At 43.7% G+C, this 18592-nt stretch overlaps 1 protein-coding gene across 2 annotated transcripts in view; it reads right to left on the bottom strand.

Annotated features, from left to right (window-relative positions):
• The window catches only part of znf423 (zinc finger protein 423), a 170543-nt gene that overhangs the window by 71770 nt on the left and 80181 nt on the right, over positions 1-18592 (bottom strand). For both annotated transcript variants that reach the window (XM_074677441.1, XM_074677442.1), the window contains exons 4-18: positions 12040-12217; positions 11397-11521; positions 10398-10479; positions 10234-10309; positions 9699-9979; positions 9329-9612; positions 8848-9228; positions 8468-8649; positions 7142-7681; positions 6873-7023; positions 6103-6654; positions 5812-5996; positions 4829-5256; positions 3867-4077; positions 2466-2550 (exon numbers count right to left, since the gene is read on the bottom strand). In XM_074677441.1, coding sequence (XP_074533542.1) covers positions 2466-2550; positions 3867-4077; positions 4829-5256; positions 5812-5996; positions 6103-6654; positions 6873-7023; positions 7142-7681; positions 8468-8649; positions 8848-9228; positions 9329-9612; positions 9699-9979; positions 10234-10309; positions 10398-10479; positions 11397-11521; positions 12040-12217 — 3741 coding nt within the window. The remainder of the gene's footprint in view (positions 1-2465; positions 2551-3866; positions 4078-4828; positions 5257-5811; positions 5997-6102; positions 6655-6872; positions 7024-7141; positions 7682-8467; positions 8650-8847; positions 9229-9328; positions 9613-9698; positions 9980-10233; positions 10310-10397; positions 10480-11396; positions 11522-12039; positions 12218-18592) is intronic.

Here is an 18592-nt window from a genome sequence, read left to right as displayed (position 1 = left end):
CATCAGTAGTATCAGATATCTGTAGCTTTCTTAAAAATGAGCAAATGTAATTATTATTTATCATATTAGCTGTAAGCTGTTTTAACTCACATTTCATTAAATATGTCCACTGGTGGTGACTTAAACAAGGTGAATCATTCTGCATGAATCAGCACAGTCCATAATTAGGTTTTTCTGCTTTCAGAATATGAGATAATGTCCTCAAACAGCGCTGTATCCCTCCTGTACTGCGCTCTGTTAAGGCTTTACTTCATGTTATACATTCAATCTTCATCTTTTCACTATATCTCAACTTTTAATTTTTGTTTCTTTGACCTTTCCAAATCAACACCAAACCAACCAGACCTCCATCCATCTACCATAACCCTATCAGAGATATCCGTATTCCATGTATGAGGGCTGCTGTGCCAAGATAAAACAAACCAAAACACTGAGTGAAAGCAGCGCTGTGGTTTCTTTTTTGGTGCACTTTGACCTGATACCAATCATATTTTCAAAGAGGGCCAGCATCAAGCCGGAGAAGAACAAACAGTGAAGGAGAAGACTTATTCTTTTTTAACCACGGTACTGTAACAGGGCCGTTAGTGTTGTATAAACTTCCTTTGTCTTGAGGTGGAGAGGATAGCGATGAAGGAAATGTCATAAAAAGAGGAGGGAAAGCTTTTAAGAATAATCTGCCTCAAATTCATAATTAATCCGTGTAAGGTTTTTACACAATTAGTATGTTAATTAACTGCCAAACTGCCACCACCGTGTGGGAGTGAATGTATGTGTGAGTGAGTCTGTGTGACTGACTGAGAGTGTGGGGCATGGTGGATCCAGGAAAAGGAAGAAAAGAGAACAAGAGAGAGGTAGGGAAGGATGAGATTTGTGTCAGAGAAGAAGGAGAAACAGTTACAAAGGGATGGATGACAGAGACCAGCAGGACTCTCAGGGTGAAGAAACAGAGGTGAGACAGGAGAAGTGGAAAGAGATCAAAGAGGGATGGAGGCAGAGAAAGAGGAGGATCGCAGGCACTCGAGGAGAGAAGAGGACTGAACAGAGAGAATGAAGGGAGCATTTCAGTGGAGAGTGAAAAAAAGGCAGACTGGGAGAAACAGTAGGTAGAAGATGGTCAGAGCTTAACATGGTGGGTGTTCTTTCATTTTTGCATGTGTGGGAGTGTTTGTGCATCTTTGATTGTGTGTGAGAGACAAGGTGTGTATGTGTGTGTGTGTGTTGTTTGTGCAAGTGTGTGCATGGTCTACAGGGGAGGTAGGTAAGTTACTCCACCTGTACTTCTGTTATAGCTTTGTCTTCCAATGTCTCCAGGCATTACTGGGCAATTCAGAGAGCGCACACACACACACACACTATCTTTACCATAGTTTCATAACAGCAAACACACACACACACTCTCACATAGGAGCGCAGCAGTGACTTTGGGATTGCCTGTCAGGTCTGGCGCGGGGCAGAAGGTGGGGGGTGGCGAGCATTTGTTTCCCAGAACAACTCACAGGTCCACCTCGTTAATCTCCATGACGACAGAGATGCTAAGGCAGCAAATTAGAAGCGAGCAGAGAAAAGTGTCGCAGGGGGAGCTCATAAAAGAACAGAGTCCAAACTACAGAGGTAGCTTTTAGTCCAAACACAAGTTTTTGGTTACACACACACACACTCACTCAGACCTGAACATAACACTTAAAGTGGATCCTCTGAGCAGCACTTTAACACAATCTGTTCCCAGCATTTAGCCAGAGATAATGGGAGTAACATTTTGAAGCAAATCACACTGTGGTGGCTTTCTGCTTATTCTGTTTGATGCATTAGTGTCTGCTCAAAAAGTGACCAGTATGTGGAGCAACATCTCAGTATACCTCAGAATAAGGTGTTGCTGTGCAGTTTTTGTGTATGTTCATGTATGTGGTTGCTTCAGGAGAATGTAACATGGGGTCTGATACTTCTTTTTCCCAAAGTATAACTTCAAAATGTACCTCTTGTTGTTGTTACGCAAACAAATTTAAAATGTACAAGGAAAGTGTATTTGTTCCCTGGTGCCTGATGAGCGTGCTGTTTAGCCGCTGTAAACACATGTGAGGACAGCTTAAATATCTCATTATTATCAGCAACAGAGCAACACGTCGCTCTCATCCAGTTTACAACTGTGACATTAACTGGTAAAAAGTCAGGTGTCACCTGTTTTACACAGAGTGAAATTATGTCATATAAAACTCTATGAGCTGCAGACGTCAGAGGTGAAGGCCCAACTACCAGCACAGACGTTAAAGGATTGTGTCATTGAACGTTTTGCTGTGTGTACTGGTGTGTAGGTGTGTCAGTTTGTGTTGCTCAAGAGTAAAAAAAAAATCATATGCACGCTAAAGGTTGCAGAAGATGCTCCACTAAACCAGAGTACAGCAAATCTCACACACACACACTCACACAGTTTGAAGTAAAACACAGAAAAAGAGTTGCATCTCACTCACCGATCATGTGATTGGCAACATGTATCTGGATCTCCCTCTCCGTCTCGAACGTCATTTGGCATTTGATACACTGATACGTCTTCTTCTGTAAGATAAAAGAATCACAGAGGTCATTATTCTGCTGGATTAAAAATTTTAAAATCTCTTTATTTAACTCCCCCCCAAAAAAGAGAACAAACTTAAAGAAGTCGTACAATCAAGTTTTTATCATTGTTAAAGGACCTGTGAATAAAATGACATTTATCCTCAAAAATCAAACAATGAAAAGGAATTATTGCTCAAGTAGAGAAACATGGTATAAGGAAATGTATGAGAAAAAAATTTAAACCCTAATCAAGTTACTCATCAAGCAAAAAAGTCAAAGTCTGAGGAACACATTCACACAAACAGACATGCAAAACCTCTGCAGAATCAGAGAGCAATTCAGAAATTAATAAGGGGGGGAATGAACAGGAAAAAGATTAAGAGAAGAGGTGATGAAACAAAAGAGAAGAAAGGATAGAGGAGGAAAAGAGGACAATAAGAGACACAGAAACAGAGAGAAGGAGAAGAGGAGAGGAGGCTCTGCTTATCCATTCATGGCACACAGCGATCACTCATGCACAAACACATACAAAATACACAAAGGCCCCACTTCCACTATCTCTCTGCTGCTCCAGCCTGCTAGACTGAGTACACACACACACACACACACACACACACACACACACACACAGAAATCCTACTTTGTCTGCTTTGTGCTGTTAGACTAAGCAGAAACAAAGGTGCAGGTAAGACAGAGAGGGTCCCTAGGAACTCATACACACACTCACACGCAGACACGCTCACTTGCCAGTACACACTCTCACACACATAGACAGACATGCCGCAAGTCCCGGGGAGGCTGACTGTCAATATCAAGTAGAGCGAACAGCTCCCACAATGCCTCAGCACGCCCCAGCCGCAGGACCCAGTGGGGCTCAGCTGACACACACCAACATACACACGAGCACGCGTCTGCAAGCTACAGACACAAAGGCAGCAGAACACACACTTCGCACACACAACTCATGAAAACATACACTTCAGCAGGATTTTTGACTTTCCTTCACTCTTAAAAACGTCCCTACCTGCTCAGTGCTGCTCTCCATATTTAAATGTGTTGACAGAGAGAGTGGACGTGTTGTGTGAGGTTTTATTTTACCTCACCACACCCTCATAATCATTTGTCAACATGAAATAAAGGTAAATGTAAAGATGCAAATCTTATTCTTGATGCTAGTTTCACACTTTCCAAACTGATTTGGGTTTCCAAACTTCCTCCTCACTTTTATCTGAGAGCGATGCCAAAGGAGTAGAAACCAAACCAACTCTAAGAGAAGTGTTAACCTCTCGGTCATATCTCAGTCTGTTCCGTCTCACCTTCGGTGCAGGTGAAGCCTCGGCCTTCTTTCCTGCTGTGCTGGTTTCAGGGCTGACCTCAGGGTGATCCGTCTGAACGTGGCTCTCCAGATCCTCCAGGCTTTCAAACTTCACCCCACACTCTGGACACCTCAGCCCCGCCATCGCCTTCTCTCCCTGCGTGTCCCCCGGCGTGACAGCTCCCTGGATGGGGCTCTGGCCGTTTGTGCCCCTGATTTGATGAAGCATTTCGTTCTCATTAGTCAGAATTGTTGAAAGAAACACTGTGTCCAGCTAAAAACACACATCAGTCTGTGAGTCTTATTCATAGCATCCCATGTTTCTACAGCTTTACCAGAGCCTGTGTTCCCATACACACTGTAAGAGCCATTTAAGTTCCTGCACAGGTTATCAGTTCTGCTGAAACTCAGAGCTCGTTTAAATCCAGGTTGAAGACCCACCTTTTTACAGCTGCCTTTTATTAGAGCATTTTAACAATTCATTTTAATATCCTCTTATCTTAAAATCTGTTTTTACAAATCTGTTCTAAAATCTATTTGATTTTTTTTTTCTTTGAATCTTATTGTTTTATTGTATCTTTTTAATTTTAATCTGCTTTTTAATTGAATTTAATTTGTTCTGTCTGTAAAGCACTTTGAATTGCCATGCTGAAATGTGCTATATAAATAAACTTGCCTTGCACAGTATCCAATGAACAAAGTGGAGCATACTGTGTGCAACACTTTCTGTTTCTATAAAGGATTTTATTTGCTACCAAAGATTAGCACCCACACAGAGTTAAAGAGCTTCTAACCACTTATACAGGAGTGTTTCCTGTGTAAAAGGAACATATAGGTTTCTGTAACAATCATGGCAACATTGTTGAGGTAGAAGCACCTATTTACATTCATGAGGACCTTGTGAATTGTATGTCGACTTGTGCACACTCAGTAATGATCCCGGTTCATAAAACAGCCCCCTACCTGCTCATGCAGCCAGCACAGAGGCCATAAGGCAAGCCGTTCACATCCAACTTCACCAGCTCCCCTTTGTTCTTGAACTCCTTTAGGCAGAAAGCGCATTTATACAGCTTATGCTGCTGCAGCTGCCCATTAGGGGACGATGAAGCTGAGCCATTACCCCCTCCTCCTCCTCCTACTCCATTCCCTCCAGCTCCTCCTGCTCCTCCAAGTCCAGAGCCAGAGGAGAGCTTCTGCATGTGGAAGGTGCCGTGGATCTTCAGCTCCAGGGTAGAGGTGACTGTCTGCATGCAGACCACGCAGCGGAAGCCGGTGAGGGAGTTGCGGAGGTCAGGGTGCATTTGGCAGTGCTCTATAAACTCCTCCTCACTCTGAAGTGGCATCTTACAGATCCGACAGGTTCCCGTGTCCAGGCTCTTACTGTGGGTCACCTGCAGAGATGGAATACACAAAAAATGTGTTAACATAGAAAAATACAAAGTTGAAAGATGTTGAAACCATTTCATTTTCATAAGCAAAGTATCATTTACTGAACCAAAGAATAATTCTTCTTCACTTTGGTTTTGGAATAAACAACACCACAAACCCAGATGTTTTTTTTTTTTTTTTTTTTTAAAGTCAAATAATATTTTACAAAAGAGCGAGACTTTGGCTCAAAGCTCCAGCTGTTAGTCTTTCTAAAAATAAACATACAGATAATGTTGTTGGAATAACTGTCTGCAGTTACGTTTTTGTGAATATGCAACATTTTCATGTGCAGAGCTGCACAAATTGCCTCTCTAAGGACAATTTAACATTCAAAGCAGCTTAAGAAGTTTCAGGATCAAAAGACAGGTACACAGACAGAAAGCAACTTAAAAGTAACACAAGAGAAAAACAAAAACATGACGGCTGTGTTGTTATACCTGTGAGGGTACGCTCTCACTTTGTTCCCTGCACAAATTAAATGTTGAAACACACTCAGATAGCAGCAGACGTAGCAGTACCTTGTGTTCAGTGAGGGTTAGCAGAGAGGGGAAACGCTCGCCACATATCGGACACATGTAGTGTTTGGCAGGGCCGCGATGCGTCTGAGCATGCTCACGAAGGCCACTCTCAGAGAAGAATGTTCTGGAGCACACGTTGCACTTGTGGTTACCCTTAATGAAGTCTGCCTTCTTCTTTCGAGACCCTGTAGAAAAATAGGTTTATCCCCATTGTTATGTCTTTAAAAAAAGAGATATTTGAATTGTGCAGTACAAAGATTATTTTGAAATAGATGATGAGTGAATTTTTACCAGCATCGTCCTCTCCTGGTCGGATGTTGTGGTCTCGCAGCCGATGGTTTTGCAGCAGAGACTCCATGGTGTAAGCTGCACCGCAGATATCACAGGCATACATAGGCTCTGAATTGTCCAGCTCCTCCTCACCTCCGCTTGCCTCGTGGCTGTTGGCTGCGTCCCCTCCCTGGTTGGCTCCTCCAACTACTCCGCTTTTCAGCAGCATGTTCTGCAGGTCAGCCTGTTCAGCTGCTGCCACTGTTGCCCTTTCAGGTCCTCCCACACCGCCATTGCCACCGCTTCCTCCTCGCTTAGAGGATGAGGCTAGACCATTGGGCGTCCCGTTCTGACTACCACTGCTCCCTGTTCCACCTCCGTTGCCCGTGATGTTGCCCCCGTCAAAGATGCAGTGCTTCTCCCTCAGGTGTCTCTCCAGCAGTGAGATCGCTTGGAAAGCTTTGCCGCAGAAGCGACATGTGAACTTCTTGCTGTGCGTGGTGATGTGGCATTGGAGCTCCACCTCTGTCCCAAACGTCTCTCCACAAAAGATGCACTTCCGGGGCTTGAGTCCTGGAGAGATGTGAGGTTAGGATGTGAAGTTTTTATTCAGAGGAATGCTCTCACATTTACTCTTCCTCATTTGTTAGACTGTAATATTTCTGTTTTCTGCCTGGATTTAAATTGCCTACTGTCAAATTTATTTTATTTTTTTATCAACGTTTGAGATACAGTCAGGTCTACTATCTTCAAGAATTGTAGCTCATGGCGATATGAAAGTCAGAATATACCTGCTCCGAGCCCTCCTGGGAGGCCTGACCTCTGGCCCAGATGACTATGCTTAACATGGAGCTGAAGATCCACCTCCTTCTTGAAGTCCCAGGCACACGCTGTGCACCGAAACAGCTTCTTCTCATTGCTGTGTTTTACTGCCAAATGCACCTGTAGGTGAGAAGGTGGAAGAAAAGAAGTGATGAAAGACGTAGGCTGACATTCTTTTATTTGTTAATTATTTTTGTAGCTAAAAACAGTAAAGGGGTGTAAACATAAATGTATTCACCTGTATGGACACCTTGGAGTCAAAGACCTCCTGGCAGAGCGTGCAGTGGTACAGGACGAATGTGTGCATGTCCAACAGGTGTTTCTGCAGGTCGTCGACTGAGGAGAACTGCTTATCGCAGCTCTCACACACATACTGGGTGGATGTGGTGGTGTAGTGCACAGTCAGGTGTTGAAGCAATGCCTCCTGGGATTCAAAGTCCTCCTTGTTGCACTGGGGGCAAGACTGGCGCCTCAGCAGCATCTCCAGGTGGGATTTCAGGTGGGCCTGGAAGCCCTCAAAGCTGGAAAACCGCAGGTCGCACTGGTTGCAAGGGTAGTCTCCGTTGCTCCCCATAGAGGGGGTGGAGTCCCCTCCTAATCTGTGGCGCTTGGGTGAGGAGATCTCGACATCGGAGGAAGCAGGGCTGAGGTCTGCAACCTTTGCCTGACGTTTGTTGTTGGCCAATGGGATGTTCTTGTGGTTCTCCTTGATGTGTTTGGTGAGCTTGAGGAGTGAGCCGAAGATAGGAGAGTTGGTGCAGTAGGGACAGGAATACACCTGTGAATGGACAATCAGCCTTTAATCTGTACACTGGAAAAAACTGAGAACTTAGCACGTGATTTTGTCTTATTTTCAGTTAAAAATGTCTTTTTAGACTTAATCTGAGCCACATTCACCTAACCAGTCCAGAAAACTGTCTTGTTTCAAGTTAAAGACAAAAATGAGGTCTGGAACGCTTCTAACAAGTACAAAAAAAATCTGCCAGTGGAACAAGAAAAAAGTTAGTACTATTAAGAAATTATTCTAAATTCAAGCAAATTTTCTAGCAATTTTTTTTTGTTCCAGTGCCAGATTTTTTTTCCAGTTACAAGCAATTCAGACCTCATTTTGGTCTTTAAATTACTTGAAACAAGACTTTTTTTTTGGACTGATAAGTTGAATGTGGCTCGTATTGAGTGCAATAAGATATTTTTACTTGAAATGAGGCAAAAAAAAATTGTAAGGTTTCAGTTTTTTGCAGTGTAAAAGTCCTTGTACAAATACCATTTTTTGATCTTGCATAATAAGATCGATCATAAAAAACAGTAGCATTTTTTTTTGGGGGGGGGGCATTACCAGATATAATCAACCTATAAAAAAATGTTACATATTCAGAGACTGAAAACATTAAAAACACAGATTCAATTTAAAATCATGTCACATCTGAATTAAATAAATGTTTAAGACAATAAAAGATATGGACAACTGTCCAATTTGATGAATTTGTTCCTTTTTCATTAACCAAAAACTGAGAAGCTTGATTAAAAGGTGGTCATGGAAAAAAAAGTGTTTCTAGATTCTGACCTCCATGAAGGATTGCGATGCAGACTGCAGTACAGGGGACTCCAGTTTGGCCACGGCTCCTCCGGATGAAGCTCCGCCTCCTGTGGCTGAGGTGCAGTGTGTCTGCTGGATGTGCTCGGTCAATGAAGACTCTGTCAGGAATCCCATGGAGCACTGGTTGCAGAAGAAGGCATGATTCCCCTCTAGGAAGAGTAAATTTGGTTACTTTGTTGGGTTTCATCATTACATTACACTAAACTGGGAAAACTACTTCCAAAAAAACATTATTTTAGTTCTCATCAGCACTAAAACAATAGTGTTCTTAATTAATGATGCATTTGAATTAATAGTGTATGTCAGATTAATCTCTTGTCTGAAAAATATTTCTTTCATGAACACACCTAATGTAGTGGATCCTGCCACGATCCCACCAGGCAGACAATGTGACACCCTGATATGTTCTTGGAGAGAGTTGATGTCTCCAAACATGTCCGGGCAGTAGTTACAGTGAAACGCTGTGACATTAGTAAACTGCAGGAGGGGAAAAGTTGCTGGGGCTGTTCCTAGGCTTCCTCCACTGCCACGGTGAGCTTTACGCACATGTTCGTTGAGGTTGTAGAGCGTGGGCAGTGTTTCCAAGCAGACGTGACATGTATGGCTCTGCTGTGGTTTGTCTGCATGGATGGTTTTCAAATGGATCTCCAGCACAGCCAGGCTGTGGAAGTCTCTTTTGGAACAGTACGGGCAGGAGTATGTCACTTTACCCCAGCTTCCTCCTCCACCTGTAGAGGTCGACAGAAAAACGGCTTCATTAAAATACACAAGCTCCAAGCATAGCATCGATCCTGGCTCCACATTTAACATATGACTTTAGCAGCTCACCTCCACCTTGATGCACCAGGCTGATCCCCATGTCGTCCCCGGTGTCGGTGCCTCTCCTGCGGCCTCTTTCACTGCCTTGGCTGGGCTTCAGAGTGGAGTCCGGTGTGGAGCCTCTCTCAAGGCTAGCACTAGAGTCTGGAGTGGCTGAGCTCATTGAGGCCACGCTGCCGAGTGCAGGGTCAGGACTTGCTGCGCTGTGAATGGAGGAGTCGGGCTGGCGATGGCTGTCTAGGTGGCAGTAGACATCCTCCACAGACGGGAACTGTTCTGAGCACACAGGACATCTAGGGGACAAAGGAGAAAGTTTCAAATCCAGGATTTCTCTCTAAATCAAGCGTTTGAAAACTTAAAAAGCAAAAGTATGCAATACTTGTGCTTGCGGTTGGCATGCTGTGTTTCAATATGCGTGAGGAGAGAAGGCTCATCAAGGAAAATCTCAGGACAATGGATGCACTGCAAGTCGGCTCGGTCAGACAGCTGGGGGTGTCTGGTCAGGACGTGTTTCTCCAGCTCATCTGTGAGGCTGAATGTCTCCTCGCAGTAATCACACATATACAGGTCCTGCTCCAGGTCACCATCTCCTCCTGATCCCTTCTTTCCACCATCCCTCTCACTCCTCAGAGCGAGGTGCTCTCGATTCTTGCGGTGAGCCTGCAACGTTCCGGGAGCAGATGAGATTTATAAATACAGACTCTGACAGATTCCACTCAGGGGCTGAAAGACTCCTGCTTCAGTAGTGCTTAATTCATACTCTCTTACACAGAAAGGAAAAGATGCTGTTGTACTTCTGTCTAATGATGATTATTGATTAGAGAATTTTGGTGGGTAAAACAGGAAATAGCAAACGCAGGAGCAACAGAATAAACAACACTTTGATAACATTTGTAAATGTGTCTTGTGTTCACCTGCATGTGGCTCTGCAGAGATGAAGTAGAGGAGAAACCACGCTTACATACACTGCACTTAAAAGGTTTGCTGGAGCTGCAGATGAGAAATCAAACAGGAATTACACTCAGAAATAGAACAGCAGCATTTCATGTTGAAATACCACGAGCAGAAAAAGCTGAACCTGTGTGTCTTCAGGTGGATCTTCAGGTGATCAGAGCGAGAGAAAGCAGCTTCACACTCTTGACAGCTGTACTTCTTATCTCCTGTATCAGATTTAGGAGAGATCATTCCTCAAATCAAAAATTTTTACAACCTCTGATGTCGTGATTGAAAAGAAACTCAATTTTATTCAATTCAAACAATTACAATGCCAAGTCCATAAAGAATTTAAAAAAAACGTGGCTCTAAGAAAAAAAATCTGAATAAAACAGGATATGGCAATTTGCAAATCAACTCAACACTTAATTCAATTAAAATAGAGCAACAATCTATGCAATGTTACACTCAGGAACATTATTCGGACATGTTGAACTACTGCCTCATGGAGCAGTGAACCTCTTCCTGTCTTTACAGCCTCTCAGGAATGCACCTTTTAAACCATGTCATGTCACCAACATGAAAATAGACCTGGGTGAGGGATTTTCCTTTCAGGGAGTTTGTTTTTTAAGCATCACAAATTCCTTACAGTGTCTGTTTGTCTCTGTTGGAACATGAACATTTTTCTGCATGTCTGTTTTAAATCAACATTTTCAAACAGCTTTCAATTCTTTATGAAACTGGGGCTGTATTCTTTTTTGTCCTTTAATACTTTATCTTGTGTTTTTAATATTCTATCAATGTGTGAAGATGTAGCAATTTTTTTTTAATTCCTAGAGGTATTTTTTCATATTTCTGTGTTGTGTTGTGAATAACATGTATACGTGTCTGATGAAAATGTAACTTTGCTGCTGCTGTCTCACTCTTGGAAGAGAGATTTTTAATCTCAATGAGTCTTTTCCTGGTTAAATAAAGATTTAATAAAAGTTTAATAATAATGTACTTTTGTAGAATGACAACAAAGCAATGAATACCACTGTATTCTAAAAACTGAAGATGTATTTATCTACATTGTCTCTACAAGCATCAGGTCTCACTACGACATGAGAACTGATCAGGCCTGAAGGGGGACTCTAACACCTACCTGTGTGGAGTTTGACATGTCGATCTCTGCTCCTCTTGTGTTTGAAGAGACGGCTGCAGAAGGTGCACTTGAAAGGCAGCTTGTCGCTGTGGATCTGCTCGTGGCGCTTCAGGTAGCTCAGGCGGCTGAGGATGATCGATAGGAGATAGTCACTCACAGTAGCTCATCTTAAAGACTTGAAATGTCATTTTTATATTGCTCACACAGAATAAAATGGCCTTAAAGGATTACAGTGACAGATTTGTGTTATTTGTCGATTCCTGATAACCTAATTTTCGGAGGTGTGCTAAAATCAAACTATTTTTAATATCACTTTATTCATCTCCTCAGTGAGATGACAGGGAAATAGATGAAGAGGACAGATGGGTAAATGGGAGAATATAGAGAAGTCTGATGATGACTTTATGGTGTATGTGACAGCTGTTCTTAAAATGGGTCTTGAGTTAGTCCCCGGAGAGGTAAGTGAGAAATGAATTCCCCTCATTCTTTCACTGTTTGCCTTAGTGGTCCATGTTACCATGGCAATATGGAAAATACTGTTTATGCATGTACACATTGATATTCATGAGTGGGATATGAAGAAGCTAAATGTGACACTGGTGTTGACGTCTCTAACAAAGCGTATGTGTTGTGAGTTTTCTACCTGAAGGACTTATCACAGAACTGGCAGGGGTACGGAAGACCAGCGCCTCCCTCCTCCTCCCCACCAGTGGCCATGCCGAGGTCACAGCAGCCGTCGGGCATCTGCGAGGGCGATGCCACGTCTTTACTGGAGGGTGAGGAAGGCACCCAGGACAGCCCTGCTGCGTCATCATCGCCATCTGACAGAGGGGGGCACAGAAACAGACATTTTTAAAAATGCAGGGATCCATCTGTGGCGAGAAACACAAATACACAGTTTGCACACAGCTGCAGGATTTATGAAAAAAAAAGAGACAGGCAAGCAGAGACGGAGAAAAAGTGGGGGTAAGACAGGGAGCATTAGAATGATTATGAAGAAGTTACATCTTTCTTGGAAGGTAGGAGGCGGGAGAGGCACCCTGTGGGAGTTCAAATGAGAAAAAGAGGATATAAACAAAAAAATAAACACATTTATCCTTCTTACACACACACACACACACACACACACACACACACACACAGAAAATGAGGATGGCAGAGAGTAAAAAAGAAGAGAGACACTCCAGCAGCAGCAACATCTAAATAGAAAGCTCCAAGAACTATGTATCCCCGACGGAGCCCAGAAATAAGGACAGAGTGTATTTTCTCTCCCTTCATCCTCCCTCTGCAGCCATCCCTCGTTCCATCCCTAGCCTCACCTCCCCTCCCCTCCCATCCCTCCATCCGTCCCTGAGGACCATAGATCCGCCTCATCATATTTTCATTAGGGCCTTGGCAGATTGAAACGTCGGAAAAGCGATTAGGAGATGTGGAGAGCAGAGCGGAAAGATGGCGATATTCACTCCCTTTATCTGTCATACATAGGAGATTATGCATTGCTCCTTTCCCTTTTTTCCTGTCTCCCTCGCTTTTTTTCCCCTCCTGCGCAGGCTGGCGCAGAGGCGACAGAAAGGCCAAGACTCCTTTAATAGACACTTCAGAATGGGTTCAGGGCGACAAAAGAGGGGGCTTGATATTGTTCTGCTCGTCTTTGTGCGCTCCGTGAAGCACAGTAAGGCTGTTTAGCATTTGCCAGGAAAATGTAAAGGAGGGAGAGCAGACGACGAGGGAGAGAAGAGGCTGTTTGCTTTGCTTTTATCTGATATCTACATCAACTAGGCCAGCAACAAATCAAAGAGAGAAAATAAGGAAACTAGAGTGATGAGGCTGTAAGAGAGGAGAAAGTCTGACATGATTTGTGTCAGTGTTCATCATATGAGCACAGACACATGTGCAGGAAAGAACTTTCTCCTGGTAATTTTAGAAACCTCTCTGAAGCACACTCCGTTTTACCTCAGCAAACTCCTACAACAATCCTGTGTGTGTCTGCTGTGTGTGTGTGTGTGTGTGTGTGTGTGTGTGTGTGTGTGTGTGTGTGTGTGTGTGTGTGAGGTCTGCTGTGTATTGAGGCTTGCAGAGAGGGGGTGGAACAGATTCTTGTGATGAATCGATCGCAGAGAAAATGTAGGCACGCCGATGAGCAAATAGAACTCTGCAGGGGGTAGTGGGTTAAAAAAATTGTAAAAGCATTACTTGTAAATTTGACTGGAAGCAAGAATGAAAATAAAAAAGGCTTAAGAAAATATGTGAGATAGAGATATCAACATGAAGCCTCACAGAAAGGCAAGAGGGAGAGGGAAAGTAAGTGACTGAGGGAGTGAGGCAGACAGATGGGGCAGGGGAGACAGAAAAATTGAGAGCACGGAGGAGGGAAGGAAGTGGCATGAAGAAATGAATTGAAGTATCGATATGGGATGAAAGGAGAAAAACAAACAATATGACAAAGTGAAGCTCGGGGTGATTAAAATACAAGCAGAGGACAAACATTGATTGACAACAACATGAGGATACTTAAAGGAAAAACAATGAATGAGAAGAAAACAGGAATCAGGGATGAGAGGAGAAGGATTTGGACAACAACTGAAAAGAGTCAGCTACTTAATGTCATCCACCTGAATCTGTTTGTTTCAGATTAAGGCTTCACTTTCTTGCATTTTTGAGATGACTCTGATATCAGATTTTTTCACTCAGAGAGCAGCTTGTGATGTGAATTTGCTCAGGGTGTTCCTCTTCAAACGTCATGGAAATCTCACTTTGAAATTAAATCATACTTTTACAATAATCGACTAAGAATGAGGTTGTGCCTCAGGAAAATGAGCTCCAAAGTGTCCTCATTATGTCCACAGTCTTCTACAAATGATAGTCAGACGCTTATTAAACTAAATGATACAGAACTGCAGCTACCATGAGTTTTATAAAGTGCGTGCTGCTCAGAGGATGCATGCCCTACTAAAGGATAAGACTGGTCATGTTTTAGGTAAAAGGTAAAAAATGAGAATATGGAGTTACAGAAGTTAATATCTATTCAAACTATAAAATATTTGAATGTTTACCAGCAGTTTGGGAAAAAAAACATGCTTCAGAATGTGGAGAAATTACTGTTCAATCATAATATTTTTTACCCTGTAGACTGGTAATTCAGCAAAAAACAAAGAAAGTGCATCAGAGGTAACATTCCAAATTAAGTATCCAAAAGCGCTGGTAAAAAACAAAACAAACAAAAAAAAAAGGCATAGAGCTGTTTGCCTGGATCGACACCATAGATCGGCTAATTCCCACCAATACTGATCCAGCTTTAAGAGGCACTGGTACACCGATACCCAATACAAGAAACAGTATCAGTGCATCCCTAATCCCACACTTCAATAAAATAGTTAAATATGTCCAGACTAACTTAATAAATTACTAAAAAGGACAGTAAACTGTTAAAAAATGACATTTTTAAACATATGTTTCTAAATACAGAAATGTCATGGCTTCAAACCCTTCAAAAACATTATGACATCATCATAGAAAATGATACAAACAGCCTCAGTCTGAATTGTAGTGTTTTGTTCATGCTTTAAACTGGATTTCTGCAAACACATTAGTGGAAGAAAACTACATGATGAAAACCCAATATGAAAGAGTAACTCTCCAGATACATGCAAAAAGAATGATCAATGTATCTCATCTGGTTCCTGTTCTATCCAAACTTAATGTGCAAATCGTAGCATAGGTAAAGCTGATGACCATAAAATCCAACAGAACATTGAGACTATGTTTACATGCTGGCTTTGGCACAGCTCTGTACGGTCATTCAAATAGATATTTGGATACCTACAAAGGGGAAGACAACAATACAGTATCTAGCATGAGGTGCCCTGTCAACAAGTTTTAAAATGATAACTGTCAGGTTTCACAGTTTTTACTGACGCAGAGTTGTCTGATTCCACTGTGGGCCCTAAAGCTGAAGCACTGAACCCTCACAGACTCTAACAGCAGCAGGCACGCAGTGTGTGAGTAGATTAAAGTAAAGACCAGGATTGGGACACACTGTAGGAGATATTTATCTGAAAACTGAAACTTAAATGTGGAGTAAATGATGAAAAAAGCGATAAGACTTCATGTGGTAACTTGTGTCCACAACCACACACTTCTGTAGTTACACTTACTATTCTGAGTGCATAGGTGCGTTCACACTGGCAGTGTGGAAAAAAGCAGTGCGCTTTCTCAGCTGGTGCACTTAAAGTGGTTAAAAAGTTGAGTGCAGAGCGCTGGACACTTGTCACCTTCAACAGTCGCCATATTGGCTACAGGAGGAAAGGGCGGGAACGGACAGGATGATGGTTAAAGGATGTAATTCATAAAAGACCTGTGAACCATTGTTAAATGTGACTGTCACGCTCAGGGTGAAACAGCAGTGTTTGATTTGACACAACTCCCTGTAAAATTTTGTGCTCTGTTCTAATATGTGCAGAGTAAACACAGTGTACTTAATGTCAGTGTACTTACAGAAGTACACAGTTTGAGCCAGTATGTGTTTCATGCTTGCTTTTTGTAAACTCCTGTAAAAACTGCTTCAATATTTGTTTATATTTAGTAGGAGGTTGGACAGTCACTTTATTAAGATCACCATGTTTGGAGTGAGTTTGCAGTGAGTTTGCAGAGATACAGACTTAATGATAGTGTGTAAACTGGTGCTGTAAGGTCTGATACAGAAAGCTCACACACTGTGATGTAAGATTGGAAAGCCCAGCGCTCACACACTCAACGTAAACACCCCTAAAAGTCCGGGAGAGCAGAGTTTGGTGTTGAGCATGGGTAAATACAAAATAACATCAAACCAATAATGGTGAGTTTTTGTTTCACAAAAACAATACAGAAAAAAAGGCAGCATGCCTGGAAAGGAGGAGAGGAAGAAATAGAGTAAATGACACGGCCCAAACTCAGCTGAAGACCTTCTTCACGGTGCTGCGTGGACACACGTGGACTGTTAAAGTAAGAGCATAGTGGGCTGGTTACATGGTCGTGTTTGTGAGGTGGGAGAGAGGGAGGGAGAGCCACAGAGAGATGGGGAGAGCTGAACAAGAGGGAGATTCAGTCAGAGCAAGAGGGAGAAATCACTTTTTGAGGGGGGATGGAGGGGTGTTGAGAAAGAAGGGGAGGAGAGATTAGCGTCATTAAAGAGCCCTAATCCTCTGACTAGCGTGGCTGGCGCTAAAATGGAGGATCACACGGCTTTTTAACGGCGCCTTTGTCAGTCGGCCGCGAGGGGACCTGGCAAGACAAGGCCGAACGGCAAACTGGGAGCGACTGGAGGATGGGGAGGGGGGGAGCGGAGAAAATTTCAATGAAAAGTTAAATTAGAGAAGAATCCTCGAGAGAAGATGAGGAGGATGGATGGTTGAGGGAGGGGGACTGAAGAGAAAAAAAGAGGGAGAAAAGTCGAAGAAAAAAGAGAAACAGGCAGGAGCAGGCGGACGCCGACACACGCTGTTCCTACCCCCATCTCCTCCTCCTCCTCCTTTCTGTTCTTCTCTGGCGAATGAAAACGAACGAGAGGAGCGGAGTGGAGGACCACAGGGCCCCAACAGCTCCGCTCCCGCTTTATCTCTCACTCTGCAGTCCTCTCCTTTCCCATCCATTCCCTCTATCCTTCATCCCTCCCTCTGTCCCCAGCAGTCCCTCTACTCTTCTGTCTTCATCTCTCTTCCACTACCTCCTTCCCTCGCTCCCTCCCTCCGTCAGCTTTCATGTTGTTACTCATTATAGCGCTGACATCTCTCCCTCCATCCCTCCATCTCCCCGACAGTCTCTCCCCTACTGGTGTTGGCCTTCACCCCTGTGTCTCGGCCTGGACGGGACCGAGGGAGGGAGGAGGGGGGAGACGTTCCAGATGGACGGACTCTGAACTCCAGAGGAGAGGGAAGAGATGGCGCTATGAAAGAGGAGACGAGGAAAAAAGAAGAAGAAAAGAGGAGAAGAGGAGAGAAGAGGAGGGCAGAGGACAACCCGGGGGTCTGTAAGAAGAATTGGGAAAGAGGAGAAAAGAAATAAACGGACCGCCTGAGTCTACCTGAAATGATGGACGCCCACAAACACAGGCATGCAAACAACACACTCTCACTCCCTGCGTGTCTCTCTAATAGGCCAGTCGGTGTGGCAACGTGTGGAGGACACAGCCTTGGTGAAGCACTCTAATGAAGAGACACACACGCTGATCAATCTCTCTTCATGTTTCTGCCTCCCCTGTCTTCTCCCCCCCATCCTCACTCTGTTACTTTGTCATGACTGGCGCACAGAGGGAAGACGCATCAAAGCAGGAAAGTTTAGACCATGGAACTTGTGCTAAAGCAAACTTCAGACATTGAAATGTAATGCCCGTCAACTCTATCAATAAGCTCCAGAAGCGGTAACAACACCAACAACTGATGAAATAAACGTCTCGGCAGGCTGGCACAAAAACTACTTCAAGAATATTAGCTCAATTAGCTCGCCGTGGATAACAGCATCAGCTAAATGCCTGAAACAGAAATGTAATCCATGTACATCGAGCTTTTTCTGATTTCTGTTGCTTTGATGTTGAATCAAAGGGTCTCGGCTGGTAACAGCAAAAAGGTTTCTGCTCCCAGCGCTGCTTCAACAAGAGCGAAGACAGCACAACAACAGCCACGTAAAAGAAAACACAATCATTTCACTTCATTCTGACGAATGAGTGAATGACACGCTAACAGGTGAGGAGGTCCAGGGGTCAACAGGTCATTTAAACATCAGGTTTATCCGCCTGCCACATTTCAATCCTCTCTTCCTCCTGTCTCTCTTTGTCTCTCCATTTTCCACCCCTTCCTTCAACCTTCCTCCCCCGTCCCTCCGACCATCCCTCTCTCCTTTCCACCTTTCTGTTTGGCCATCGGCCCAGATCTGCACCTTTCCCAGTGAGACCCCTGCTGACCTCTCATCCTTCCATCCCTCTCTCCCTTCATCCCTCCATCCACGGCTCCCCAGGCCCCCTCCGATGGCCCCAGGCTGCCCGAGGCCTGCACACACACACACACACACACACACACGCACACATACACACACACACACAGCCCCAGACTCACCATAGGGGGCAGAAAAACAACTTCCACCCTTGGCTCACTCTGGGCAGCCCCACACACTCACACTATGATTCTGACTTGCTCACACACAGACACATGCATACACAAGCACAC

The sequence above is a fragment of the Halichoeres trimaculatus genome, unplaced genomic scaffold (assembly GCF_033239565.1).
Source record: "Halichoeres trimaculatus isolate MK-OKI-2021-1 unplaced genomic scaffold, fHalTri1.1 fHalTri1_scaffold_10, whole genome shotgun sequence".
Classification (NCBI taxonomy): Eukaryota; Metazoa; Chordata; class Actinopteri; order Labriformes; family Labridae; genus Halichoeres; species Halichoeres trimaculatus.
Note: the sequence above shows the minus strand (reverse complement) of the source record. Positions and strands in the feature narration are given on the sequence as shown.